Source organism: Gracilinanus agilis, chromosome 2, assembly GCF_016433145.1.
Source record: "Gracilinanus agilis isolate LMUSP501 chromosome 2, AgileGrace, whole genome shotgun sequence".
NCBI lineage: Eukaryota > Metazoa > Chordata > Mammalia > Didelphimorphia > Didelphidae > Gracilinanus > Gracilinanus agilis.
In genome coordinates, this window is record NC_058131.1 from 427999127 (window position 1) to 428011399 (window position 12273).

The following is a 12273-nucleotide window of genomic DNA, read 5'->3' on the forward strand; positions in this document are numbered from 1 at the left end:
TATAACATTTGTATATAGCTTTAGTCTCTTTAATTGGTGAAGTGTTTCACTACCAGTTTACTAAATTCTTTCTTATAGGAAGCAACCATATTGCTAATCTCAGTTTGACTCTGCAGAAATCAAGTCAGCTGGCAATGCAGAACCCTTGTGTTTTAACATTTTTAGTTGTGATAAAATTATGATTGTGTTTTGAAATAAATCATGCTTTGTTTTTGCGAATAAAGAAAGCCATTGTTGGTAATCTGATATTCTGAGCAATATGATCTTTATGTAATGAACAAAAAATGCTATAGTAATATTCCTAAATGTTATCCAGTTAGTGATATGGATTTTTTAGCAATATGACACTGGGTTTTTCCTTATACCCAAATTGTTTGTGTGTTACTTATAGCTTGCAAAAAAACCTATTACCTTTTTAAAAAGAAATGTTTATTAATTGTTTTTTAGAACTTACATCATCAGACCCAACTAAAACAGTTTTATTTAATGTGTTTTTTTCCATATGGGTCTCTTTTGAACAACGTATTGGATATTAGTACAATGGTAGTGGTAAGTGGTAATGATTGCCACACCTTCCATCTTTTTTATTTTTATTTATTTGAAATAATATGTTGTGTATTCTGATTTTCAGTGTTGAAAAGCAGACTTGTAGTTACATGTTTTAGCAAATTCTTCTTTATTGTACTATTGCATAAAGATAAGCTTTCCATGTAGATATCTTGAACTTAGGAACAATAGAAACACTTCCTAGGATAATCTAAAAGCTACGCCTTTGTTGGATAAAAATCAAATCAAAATTAGAGCTCAAGTTTCCATTATTATATGATACCCTTCTGAACATATTCAGTAATAAGTATTTTACCAAACTAAATTAAAGGAACAGATTCATCCCTTGGATTTTAGCCTTTTGCTCTCATAATAAGACATGAAGATTGGTCTGAAGTTAGTTATTCTGTATTCTCATTGAAAATGAGAAAGTATAATCTTGATGGGAATAAAAGGGAAAAGTTGAGTTGATAATTATTAGACATCCCAGTTTTTTTTTATTTTTGCATTTACAGAGTTGCAATACATTTTTGCATTTACACATTTATAGTACACTTTTGGTCTATTAATTTTCTTATAGATGATCTGAACATTTTGATCCTTAAGTATCTTCTATTTTTTTTTTTCTGCCACCTTGCCACTATTGCCATTCAGGACTGAAGGCCATTTTGTAATTTTCTTTGTTTTAATGGATTGCCATGATGAAAAAATTTATTACTATGTAACCAGACTAGATCCTCTCAGTCTGATCCTTGTAATGTAGTCTTGCTTTGTTACTGGGGCAATATTTGAAGTTTTTCTAGCTTTAAAATATATGCCAGATCTTTTTCTCTCTCATAGGTTTTGATAACGCATGATCCCCTCCTCTCCACAATAAGACATTGTCATAAGACTTTGTAGAGCCCTTTCATTTTAACTGATTGTACACTAAATGCAAGAGCCTATCAAATGGCCAATTAGTGAATGTATTATTACTAGAGGAACAAGCAATTTTTATATTCTTGGCTATAAATAAAATCAGAAGGAGGAAGAAACTTTAGCTAACTTAGAAAGATAGCTCACAGGTACTACTTAAAGAAGCAAAGAAGTTGGCAACAGAAAACATTATTTTATGAAATATTTGGTCATTTTATATTTTCGTACTCGAGGAATTTGCAAAAAGACTGCCATGAAATATATGATTTGGGGTTTTGGTTTTAAAAGATTACTCTATTACAAAAATAAATAATATGGAAATAGGATTGAAGTGATAATATATGAATAACTCAGTGAAATTGCTTGTCAACTCTGGAAGGAGGGGAGGGTAAAGGGGAGGGTGACAAGAAGAATCACGCAAACATGGGGGGAAAATAGTTACTTGGTCAGCAGCAAAAACAACAAAAAGACTACCATGAAAATAATTTCAATATATGAAGCAACATTGGTTGCAGAGGATGGAAAAAGTAGAGAAATTCTATGATAAGACTTGATAAGACAGTAAGTCAACATACACCTTGATTGCTACACAGAGATTTCAGTGCAAAAGTAGAGAAAGACAAGTATTGTGAGAGATAGGGAAAAATGATTCAAGAAGGAATGAGAGACCAAAGATACTTAGGCTACCCAGAAGTCTTATGCTTTTATAACTTGAACATTTTCTTCTAGAAAAAGGATGGTAGTGTACCCAGTAACATTACGAAAATTGAAATAATAGACTCACTAGTTCTGTACAAGTTATCCTTGAATGAGCTATGTATGTTTAGACCTGAATTGTCAGAGCATGGATCATCAGATAACATAAAAATCAAAGAGAAAAATACATTTGCCATTCAATAGAAACAACTCATTTGGGGCATGTAAGTGGCCCAGTATAGAGTGTCATACCTGTAGACTGGAAGTCCTAGGTTCAAATGTGGTCTCAGACACTATCTAGTTGTGTTACCCTGGGCAAGTCACTTAACCCCAATTGTCTTGCATTTACCACATTGGTGTTGGAACCAATGCTTAGTATCATTTCTAAGGAAGAAGGTAAGGGTTTAAAAAAACTAAACAAAAATAGCTCATTCCAGAACTATTTGAATAGTTGATCCTGAAAATGAAAAATAGAAATGATATTGATACTGATTTTTATATTTTTTCACTTAAGTGTAGCTGTTGTTAATTGCCACGGTGAGAAAATAAAAAGAACTCAAAGTACCTGAGTCAGCAAGAGCTTGGCTTTTATTTGCCAAGTAGAGCTAAATGGTGACCAGAAGTAACACCTATTGAGAATATAAATTCATTAGACTATAAACAAAGAATTCAATAGATGCTCATAATAAATGATTATGAGCAATATTGTCCCATAAAGCTGAGAAGAATGCAAGGTAAAAACCAGTTTAAAGAAAACTTCGCAAGGGATCCAAAGCAAGATCATCATGTGGACATTTTAGGCTGAAAATAGAAGGATAATAAAAGAAAAATGAAAACAGTCTATAAAAGTGTTTTTGTAATGTTATTTTTACCTTCAGGGATGGCAGAGTGTCTAAACTTAACATATCAGTTCTTATTTTTTGATGGGCTTTTGTGGTGGTAGGAGTGTCACTAAAGAGAACAAAGACAGGAAAAGAAGCCATATTGGACTAAATTTATATAGAGAAATTCTGAATTGGAGATGACTCAGTTTTATTAAGGAACTGATATACAAGGTATCTGAATTTCAGAAAGTAATAAAAAGATGCAGGGAATAATGAATAGAAGATAACTAAGAGAACATCATGAAAACTCAACAATGTATACCTATTTTCCAACTGTTCAGATTGTTGGTGAATTGAGTATATATATTTTTTATTTTGCAATTAAAGGTGTAGTGACATTGTTTGTTGATTATGAATCAGTCAGCAAGTATTCAGTAAGTATTTACTATATGCTATACATGACACTAGCTATACAATGAATGATAAGACAGTCCCTGCCTGTATCAGAAAAGCTTACACGCTAATGGAGGCAACATATTGTGTAAATATGTAATACAAGATACAGTATAGGTAGAACGTAAACTAATGGTAAAAACTATAGGCTCTTGTAGAAAGTATCATTGTGGCTTGATGGAATCCAGAGATTCTAAGAAGTGAAGTTCTGTATTCCAGATGTGGGAGTCACCTGTGCAAAGGTTACAGAGATGGGAAGATAGAATATTATATGTGAATAGAAAGGTTGATATGGCTTCACTATAAATTGTTTCATTAGCAACAATGTGTATGAATATTGGAAAGATGAGTTATACTATGAAGAACTTTAAATGATCAAGAACTTTTTATCTGGGAGGAGGGAAGGAGGGGAAGGAGACCATTTAGATCTTATAATTTTGGAAAATGGATGTTGAAAATTGTAATTGAGAAATTAAAATGTCTTTGAATAAAAAAATAAAATTACCCATTTGATCATCAAAAGCAAAAAAAGAACTTTATAGCTAATCCTTTAGGTAGTAGGGAGCTAGTGCTATTTATTTAATGGGTGACATGGTCACACTTAAAATTTAGAAAAGTCACTTTGGAAACATAGCAAAAGATGGTTTGGCGTAGGGGAGAAACTTGAGGCAGAGATACCAATTAAAAGACTATAGTAAGGGAGCAGCTGGGTAGCTCAGTGGATTGAGAGCCAGGCCTAGAGACGGGCGGTCCTAGGTTCAAATCCGGCCTTAGACACTTCCCAGCTGTGTGACTCTGGGCAAGTCACTTGACCCCCATTGCCTACCCTTACTGCTCTTCCACCTATAAGTCAATACACAGAAGTTAAGGGTTTAAAAAAAAAAAAAAAAGAAAAAAAAAGACTATAGTAGAGGCAGCTAGCTGGCTCAGTGTATGAGTGCCAGCTAGAGTGCCAGGCCTAGAGACAAGACATCTTGGGTTCAGATTTGACCTGACACTTCCTAGCTGTGTAACCCTGGGAAAGTTACTTAACCTCATTTGCCTATCCCTTACTGCTCTTCTACCTTGGAACTGATTCATTTATTATCAATTCTGAAACAGAAGGTAAGGATTTAAAAAAGAAAAAAAGTATTGCAATAGTCCTGGTGAGAAGTGATGAGGGCCTTCCTGAACTAGTATGACAGCTATGTGAATTGTTGTGGAGGTAGAGATAAAATTTGGCCACAGATTGGATATGTGGATTGCACATGAGTAGGAAGTCAAGGATGACACTTAGGTTCAAACCTGTGTAACTGGGAGGATGGTAATGCCCTCTAAGGAAGCTGAGAAAAGGAGAGGATTTGGGAGGAAAGATATTATGTGCTGCTTGGGGCATTTTGAGTTTGAGAGGCTTTTGGAACATCCAGTTTAAAATGTCAGGAAATTGATATTGTAGAACTGTAGCTCAGTCCCAAGGCTAGATCTCTCTCTGTCTCTGTCTCTCTGTCTCTGTCTCTCTGTTTCTGCCTCTGTCTCTTTCTCTGTTTCTGTCTCTCTATCTCTCTGTCTCTCTCTGTGTCTCTGTCTCTGTCTCTCTGTCTCCCCTCCCTCCCACCCATAGGGCAATAAGCCTGGAGTCTAAGTTAAAAATCTTCCTTCAATTCTAGCTGTGTGGCCCTGCAGAAGTCATTTAACTGTTTCACCTATAAAATGAGATAACATTTGTAAAGCACTTAGCACAATAAAATGGTATCATATTTGTAAAGAACCTGCCATGTAGGTGCTAATAAATTCTTGTTTCCTTTCTTCACACCCAGGTGAGATTTACAGAGAGAGAGTGTCCTAGGATACTGCCTTCTGTGATAGCCAGTATTAATTGATATAACATGAATAAAGATCTAAAAAAGGAAACTGAGAAGAATTAATTAGATAGGTAGGAAGAGAATCATGAGAAACTAGACTCTCAGAAACCCAGAGAGAATGAGAGTTAGAGGAGAAAAAGTGTCAGATGCTTAAAGGGTGATCAGGAAGGATTAGCATTGAGGAAAGACCATTAGATTTAACAATTACAGAATCATTTGTAATTTTGGAGAGAGCAGTTTCAGGTGAATGATCAAGTCAGAAGCTAGACTGGAGAGAATTTAGAAGAGAGTGGGCAAATTGAAAGTAGAGGCATCTAACAGAGATGATTTTTTTTAAACCCTCACCTTCTACCTTACAATCAGTACCATGTATTGGTTCCAAAGCAGAAAAGTGGTAGGCAATAGGAGTTAAGTGACTTGCCCAAGGTCACACAGCTAGGAAGTGTCTGAGGCCAGATTTGAACCTAGGACCTCCCATCTCCAGGCCTGGCTCTCAGTACACTCTACCTACCCAGCGCTCCCAGAGATGGCTTTTTTTTTTTTTTTTAATTTTAAACCCTTAATTTCTGTGTATTGACTTACAGGTGGAAGAGTGGTAAGGGTAGGCAATGGGGGTCAAGTGACTTGCCCAGGGTCACACAGCTGGGAAGTGTCTGAGGCCGGATTTGAACCTAGGACCTCCAGTCTCTAGGCATGGCTCTCAATCCACTGAGCTACCCAGCTGCCCCCCAGAGATGGCTTTTTAAAAATTGAAAAGGGCAGGAAAGTTATAGGACAATAGTTGGTGGGTATAGTAGGAAATTTATTGAGGATTTTTTTTAAAGTTGGAGGATTTAGAGGCATGTTTATAGGCAAGAAAGAAGGTACCAGTAGAAAGAAATTGATTAGAGTTAGTTAGAAGCCTTTTTTTCCAACAAGATGTCACTTATCCATACATTAAAAATAATCCTAGTCCTTGAAATATATAACACTACAAATTACCCTGTTCAGAATTCCTTCATTCATAAACAACAGATTTGGTATAAAAGGTGATCTATTTATATGGTCCCCAGAGGTTACTTTTACAGAGGAGAACCAACACAGAGATCAAATTGAAGAAAATTTCACTTCTTATGGTAATGTTCTTAAGAGGCTTCTTTCTGTGGATGACATTGTGCTGCATTTGCAAAGGCCTAAAAGATTATAGATCTCCTGTAAAAGGTCATTCAAAAGTTTGATCTGAATATTTCCAAATAGGAAAGTCCAAGTTTTTGTAGAAATTGATTGCCTAGATTGTGACATGTGACACCTACACAGTTTATCTGTCAGTATGTGTATCTGGAATATAGTACAGATCAATAATTGTTTGGCACCAGAGTAGAACAGGAAGAGGAAAGCAGGCTGGATTGTCTTTGGGACTGTGCAGAGTGCCTTCCTTCACAAACAAAGGCCCAATTTTAAAATATCAACATTCTAAAGGAGTTCCTGAATAGTGGAGTGGACAGAGGAAAGATGTGTTTAATAGGTAATAGTCAGTAACATATAACCAAAGAGGAACTTTGAAGAAGCACAGAGATAAAAGATGTCTTTAAGGAAATGGTATGATGGGAAGAAAAGATGGTCTGGTCACATGTGATATTGAGGGATTTTAAATGGACAGGCATACTATTCTACCTTGTTCTGTCATGTTACAGTCTTGACATATTGAGCATTATTAGTGTACTAAAATTCCAGATCTTTTCCCCTTTTTTTGTAGTTTAGGTACCTGTCACAATGTTATTTATGTGTGTTATTTTTTTTACCCTAAATTTAAAAAAATCTACTTTTATAACAATTGTATGTTGTCTTTTTGGATTTGACCTATTATATATCTGTCAGGACCTTTTTAGATTTTTATTCCATCTGTAGTTTCATAATGTGTTGTAGTTATTGTATGTTTTTCTTGGATATGAATGTAACATGATGCATGCTATATAGTTATCCTGGGTTTCTTTGAATCTGCCCCTCTAGTCATTTCTTTCTTTTTTTTTTTTTTAACCCTTAATTTTTGGTGTATTGTCTTATAGGTGGAAGAGTGGTAAGGGTGGGCAATGGGGGTCAAGTGACTTGCCCAGGGTCACACAGCTGGGAAGTGGCTGAGGCCGGGTTTGAACCTAGGACCTCCTGTCTCTAGGCCTGACTCTCACTCACTGAGCTACCCTGCTGCCCCTCTAGTCATTTCTTATGGTGTAGTAACATTCTCTTCCATCCAAATACCATAATTTGTTTGGCCATTACCCAGCCAATGGGCACAACTTGGTTTCTAATTCTTTGTCTGACAATCAACATTTATTAAATATCTACTCTGTGCGAAGTTTTTTTTTCTACATCAAAGAAGTGTTGTTATAAATATTTTTGTACATATAAGCCTTTTTTGTTTTTGTTTTTTGAATGTCTTTGGGATCAAAACCTAGTCAGCATCACGACTAGTCACAATTTAGTGACTTTTGGGTGATAGCGCCAAATTGCTTTCTAGAATAGTCGAATCAGTTCACAAGTGCCTCATAGCACATTAGTGTATCAATCTAACAACATCCTTTCTAAAGGCTGTCATTTCCCCCTTTTTTGTCACCTTTGCCAATATGGTAGATGTGCAGTAGAATCTCAGAGATTTTAATTATTATTTCTCTTAATATTAGTGGCTTTGGGCATTCCACCCCCTTCCCCCCAGCATGGTTGTTAATATCTTACTTTTTTACTCTTTAGAAAACTTCGTATTGTTTGGGAATGGCTCATTATTTATTTGTATCAATTTTCTATATACCATGATAGACCTTTTTTTGTTATTTCCCCTCAGTTTGCTGTTTCTCTTCTAACTACCTTGGTTTTGTTTGTGCAAAACTGTAGTTTTATGTAATCAAAACTGCCCATTTTATTTCTCATGACCCTCTTGGTAAAAAACTTTTTGTCTATGCATAGATGAGAATATCTCCTTTTCTACCACTCCAATATTTCTATAATTTGACCCTTTATATTTAGTTTGATAATTTTATTATTACTATCTGAATCACCACTGCACTCACTTGTCACTTTGTGTCAACCATCATATCCATTCTGTTACCAAGTCCTTGTTTTCTTCCTTTTTGCAGCTTCTCATATAAATCCTACTTTTTCCCTTGATATTGCCCATCACCTTGGTGGTAGCCTTCATCATCTGTCAACTGGACAAGTAACCTTATGGTTGTCAACTTCAAGGAGCACTTCAGTCAGGAGACTCAGTAGTTTTAACCATGTCACTGTCTCCTCTCCCTCCAATTCAGTAAACTCTCCTGGATCCAAATTGTCTTTAGTTTCAAATATAAAATCTTCTGTTTGATTTTTTGTAACCCAGCCACAGTCTTTTTACACCCTATTCCCCTCGAAATACTGTATAATTTGGTGATATTATCTTCTTCAAACAAGACTTTGGTTTGCCAACTACAGTTATTTTCACTGATTGCCCCCCATACCTGGAATGTAACTTCTTATTCCCATCTTCTAGTCTCTCTGACTTTCTTCTAGTCTCACCTTCAACAAAAAGCCTTTTCTAGACTTTTTCAATTATAGCATTTTCTTTTTGAGATTATTTCTAATCATGAGAAAGAGAGAGAGAGGGAGAGAGAAAGAGTACTTGTTTCCTTCATTAGACTGCATGCTTGAGTACATGGATTGTTTTGTGTTGGGTGTTTTTTTTTCCCCCTTTCTTTGTATCTCTAGCACTTAGCATGGTGTCTGGAACATAATCTTGTTTAATAAATGTTTATTGACTATAATTTGACTTTTTATAAGTAGGTCACAATCATTTAGCACTTAATTTGATATTTAGTGTGAGAAGTAAGTCTGTTTCTAATTTCTGCAAGAGTGCTTTCTAGTTTTCCTAAAAATTTTTTCAGATAAAGAGCTCTTGCCCAAGCAATGGAATCTTATTTGCTAATACTATATTGTTATGAATGATTTATTTTGGATATTATATGCATAATCTGTTTTACTGATCAATTTTTCTGTGCTTTAATACAGTGCTATTATATGTTCAGTCAATATTCTTTCAGTGGTAAATGAAAGAAATTCTTCTTTTATTTAGAAGCCTTGTACAATGAGTATTGTACATTAGTCCAGAGAAACATTTTTGTTGTGATAGGATCAAACATTTTTCTGAATCCAGTTTGGACTTAAGTAGTTTCATTTTGTTGTTTCCCAAAAGTCTGGGGGAATAACATCTAAAGTAAATTGGAACTCTTTTCCACATAAGAGGAGGTAGATCATAGGATTTTTAAGATCCTTTTTTTCTCTAAATCTTATGGAGATAGGATCTTTGCTAAAAGAGGAGGGTGAAAGATTTTTTCTCCTCTGAAAACTTTTCTTTATCTTTAGAACTCTACCTTTATTTTTGCAGGCATAGTAAAAGCATATTTGGATCATGCTGTTCAAAAGAGATATTTGTTTTCTTATTAGAATTTTGAGGTGAACCTAATATATTTGAAATGAAAATTTTTTCATATAGAAGAATTAACAGCAAGGACACTTTAAAGGGTATGTGCTTGAATTTTTTTTTTTCAGCTTCCAGCAGATCTTAACAAGTTGCACCTTACAGAAAACCCTCATCCCCAAGTGACTCATGTTCCTTCTAGCCAGTCTGGATGTAGCATTGCCAGTGACTCAGGAAGCAGCAGTTTATCTGATATCTACCAGGTAATATTTTAAGAATAGTTTTCTTGTGCATTTTCTTAGGAATCTAAAATCCTTTATCACTTTTATAAGCAACAAGTAACTAATATTCACAGTTGTTATCATAGCAATGCAGCTATCACTTCAACGATTCTGTGACTTTAAATGATTATTTTTCTTTAATAAAATGGATATACTTAAGTATCGAAACATATAATAAATAGTTCAATAATGTTCTACTCCTACAGATGTGGTAATAAATTATTAGATTCTTTCTTGTGGAAGAATTGGGGGGAGAGGAATGATACAAATTGTTAATCTAATATTAAATTTTATATTTGTTGCCTGACTAGATTAATTGATGCTAATGTAGTACAACCTGAATCTTGCATATAGCTTGTGAATTTTTAATTATTCAATTGTATAGTAAGTGACATTGTATAGACACTGATGCTTTATTAATAAAACAGTATAAAGCATATTCTTTTACCAAGGTAAGTTTTTGAAGTGTGATATTTAAGAATCCATGTAGTTAATTCTATTTTTATCCATTTATAACCAAAACATTTTTAAAATAAAGCTATTTGAATGCAATATTAAAAATATTAAAGTATACATTTTATAAAGTATAAAAAATTCAGAAAAATTTAAAACTTGAAAAATACTTGCATGATTTTATTCAATAAGCACTGATTTATGCTATTAATATGACTTAATTTTTATTTGTGGTCTCTTAAATACACTTTATTTTGTGAATAATTTGATCTTACAAAGAACCTTTAATTTGTGGTAGAGTGGCACAGTATTAGTGAATCAGCAAGCATTTAGTAAGTGCTTTCTATAATATTTTGTTAAGCTTAATTGAGCATGTAGAAAAGTGTTATCAAATATTCGACTTGATTTTTTGTTAATATAAAATTATAAATCAGAGACAGAGTACGTGTTAGTTAATTTAACTAGTACATATTAAGCACTCTATTAGATGCTTAAAACAAATCAGTTAAGCATTTTCTATGTGCCTGGAATTTTACTAAGTTGAAGAAAAGCAAAAACATACCCTGCCATCACGAAACTCATAATCTAATGGGAAGAAACAACATGCAACCAATATGTGGAAGCAAGATATGGAAAAATACAATTAAAATATTCTTATAGGGAATGTATTAATATTAAGGCTAACCTGGAAAGGCTTCTTGTAGAAGATGGGATTTTAGTTAGACTTTGAAGAAAGCTAGGAAATGAGAATGAAGGGAAAGTCAAGGCTTGGAGTCCAGCTAGTGAAATGTCTGAAGTGAACAAATGGAATGTTTTGTTTAAGGTACAGTAAGGAGGATAGTAGTATTACATTGTAGATTATGTGGAATGAGTAAGGTGTAAAAAACTGGTAAGGTAGAAAGAAGGCAGGTAATGAGGGGTTACAAAAGCCAAATAGGAAGCCTACACTTTTAAGAAGCTTGCTTTGGCAGTTATGTTGAGGATAAGCTGGAGTGGAAAGGGAAGTGAGGCAGGGAGGCTAACCAGCAGGTTGTTTATAAATAAGGTAATAGAATACTACAACAGAGTGATGGCAATGCCAGAGAAGAGAAGGTGGTGTATATAAGAGATGAAGCAAAGGGAGAATTGATTGGAATTGGCAACAGCTTGATATGGAGAATGAAAGAGAATGATGAGTTGAGTAACATTTAGATTGGAAGCCTAGGGAAATGAGATATAACAATAGTAACAATGATAATAACATTTATTTAGCAAGTCAAGGATTACAAAATATGTTACCTATGGTCTCTCATTTGATGATCACAACAGTTCTCACTCTTATTACTTACTTTTAATCTACTGGCTCCTTGCCTACTACCTACAAGCATACCCAGGTCTTTCCCATTCTTAAAAACTCTCACTTGAGCCTACCATCTCTGGGAACAGGGAGGAAAAGGGGGAAGGGAAATAGTTTGGATTTCATAATTTTGGAAAATGTTTGTTGAAAATTATTATTACATATAATTGGGAAAATAAAATGTAAAAAAAACAAACAAACCTCACTTGAGCTTTTAATCGTTGATATCATGCTATATCTCTTCGGCTTTTTGTAGCTAAATATAAAGGCCTCCTATAATAGGTGTCTCTGTTTTCTGTCTTCTTACTTTAATCTTAACCTCTTATAATCTGGCTTCTGACCTCATCTTTCCAACAAAACTGCTTCCTCCAAAGTTATCAATGACGACTTCTCCTCCTCCTCCTCCTCCTCCTTCCTCCTCCTCCTTCTTCCTCCTCCTCCTGCTCCTCCTCTTTCTCCTCCTCCTCCCCCTCCTCCTCCTCCTCCTTCTCCTCCTCCTCCTCCT

The 12273-nt window shown here is 34.6% G+C and overlaps 1 protein-coding gene across 4 annotated transcripts in view; it reads left to right on the plus strand.

The window, feature by feature from the left end:
• RAPGEF6 (Rap guanine nucleotide exchange factor 6) overlaps positions 1 to 12273 on the plus strand; it is a 238818-nt gene that overhangs the window by 94653 nt on the left and 131892 nt on the right. For all 4 annotated transcript variants that reach the window (XM_044664679.1, XM_044664676.1, XM_044664678.1 and 1 more), the window contains exon 7: positions 9830 to 9961. In XM_044664679.1, coding sequence (XP_044520614.1) covers positions 9830 to 9961 — 132 coding nt within the window. The remainder of the gene's footprint in view (positions 1 to 9829; positions 9962 to 12273) is intronic.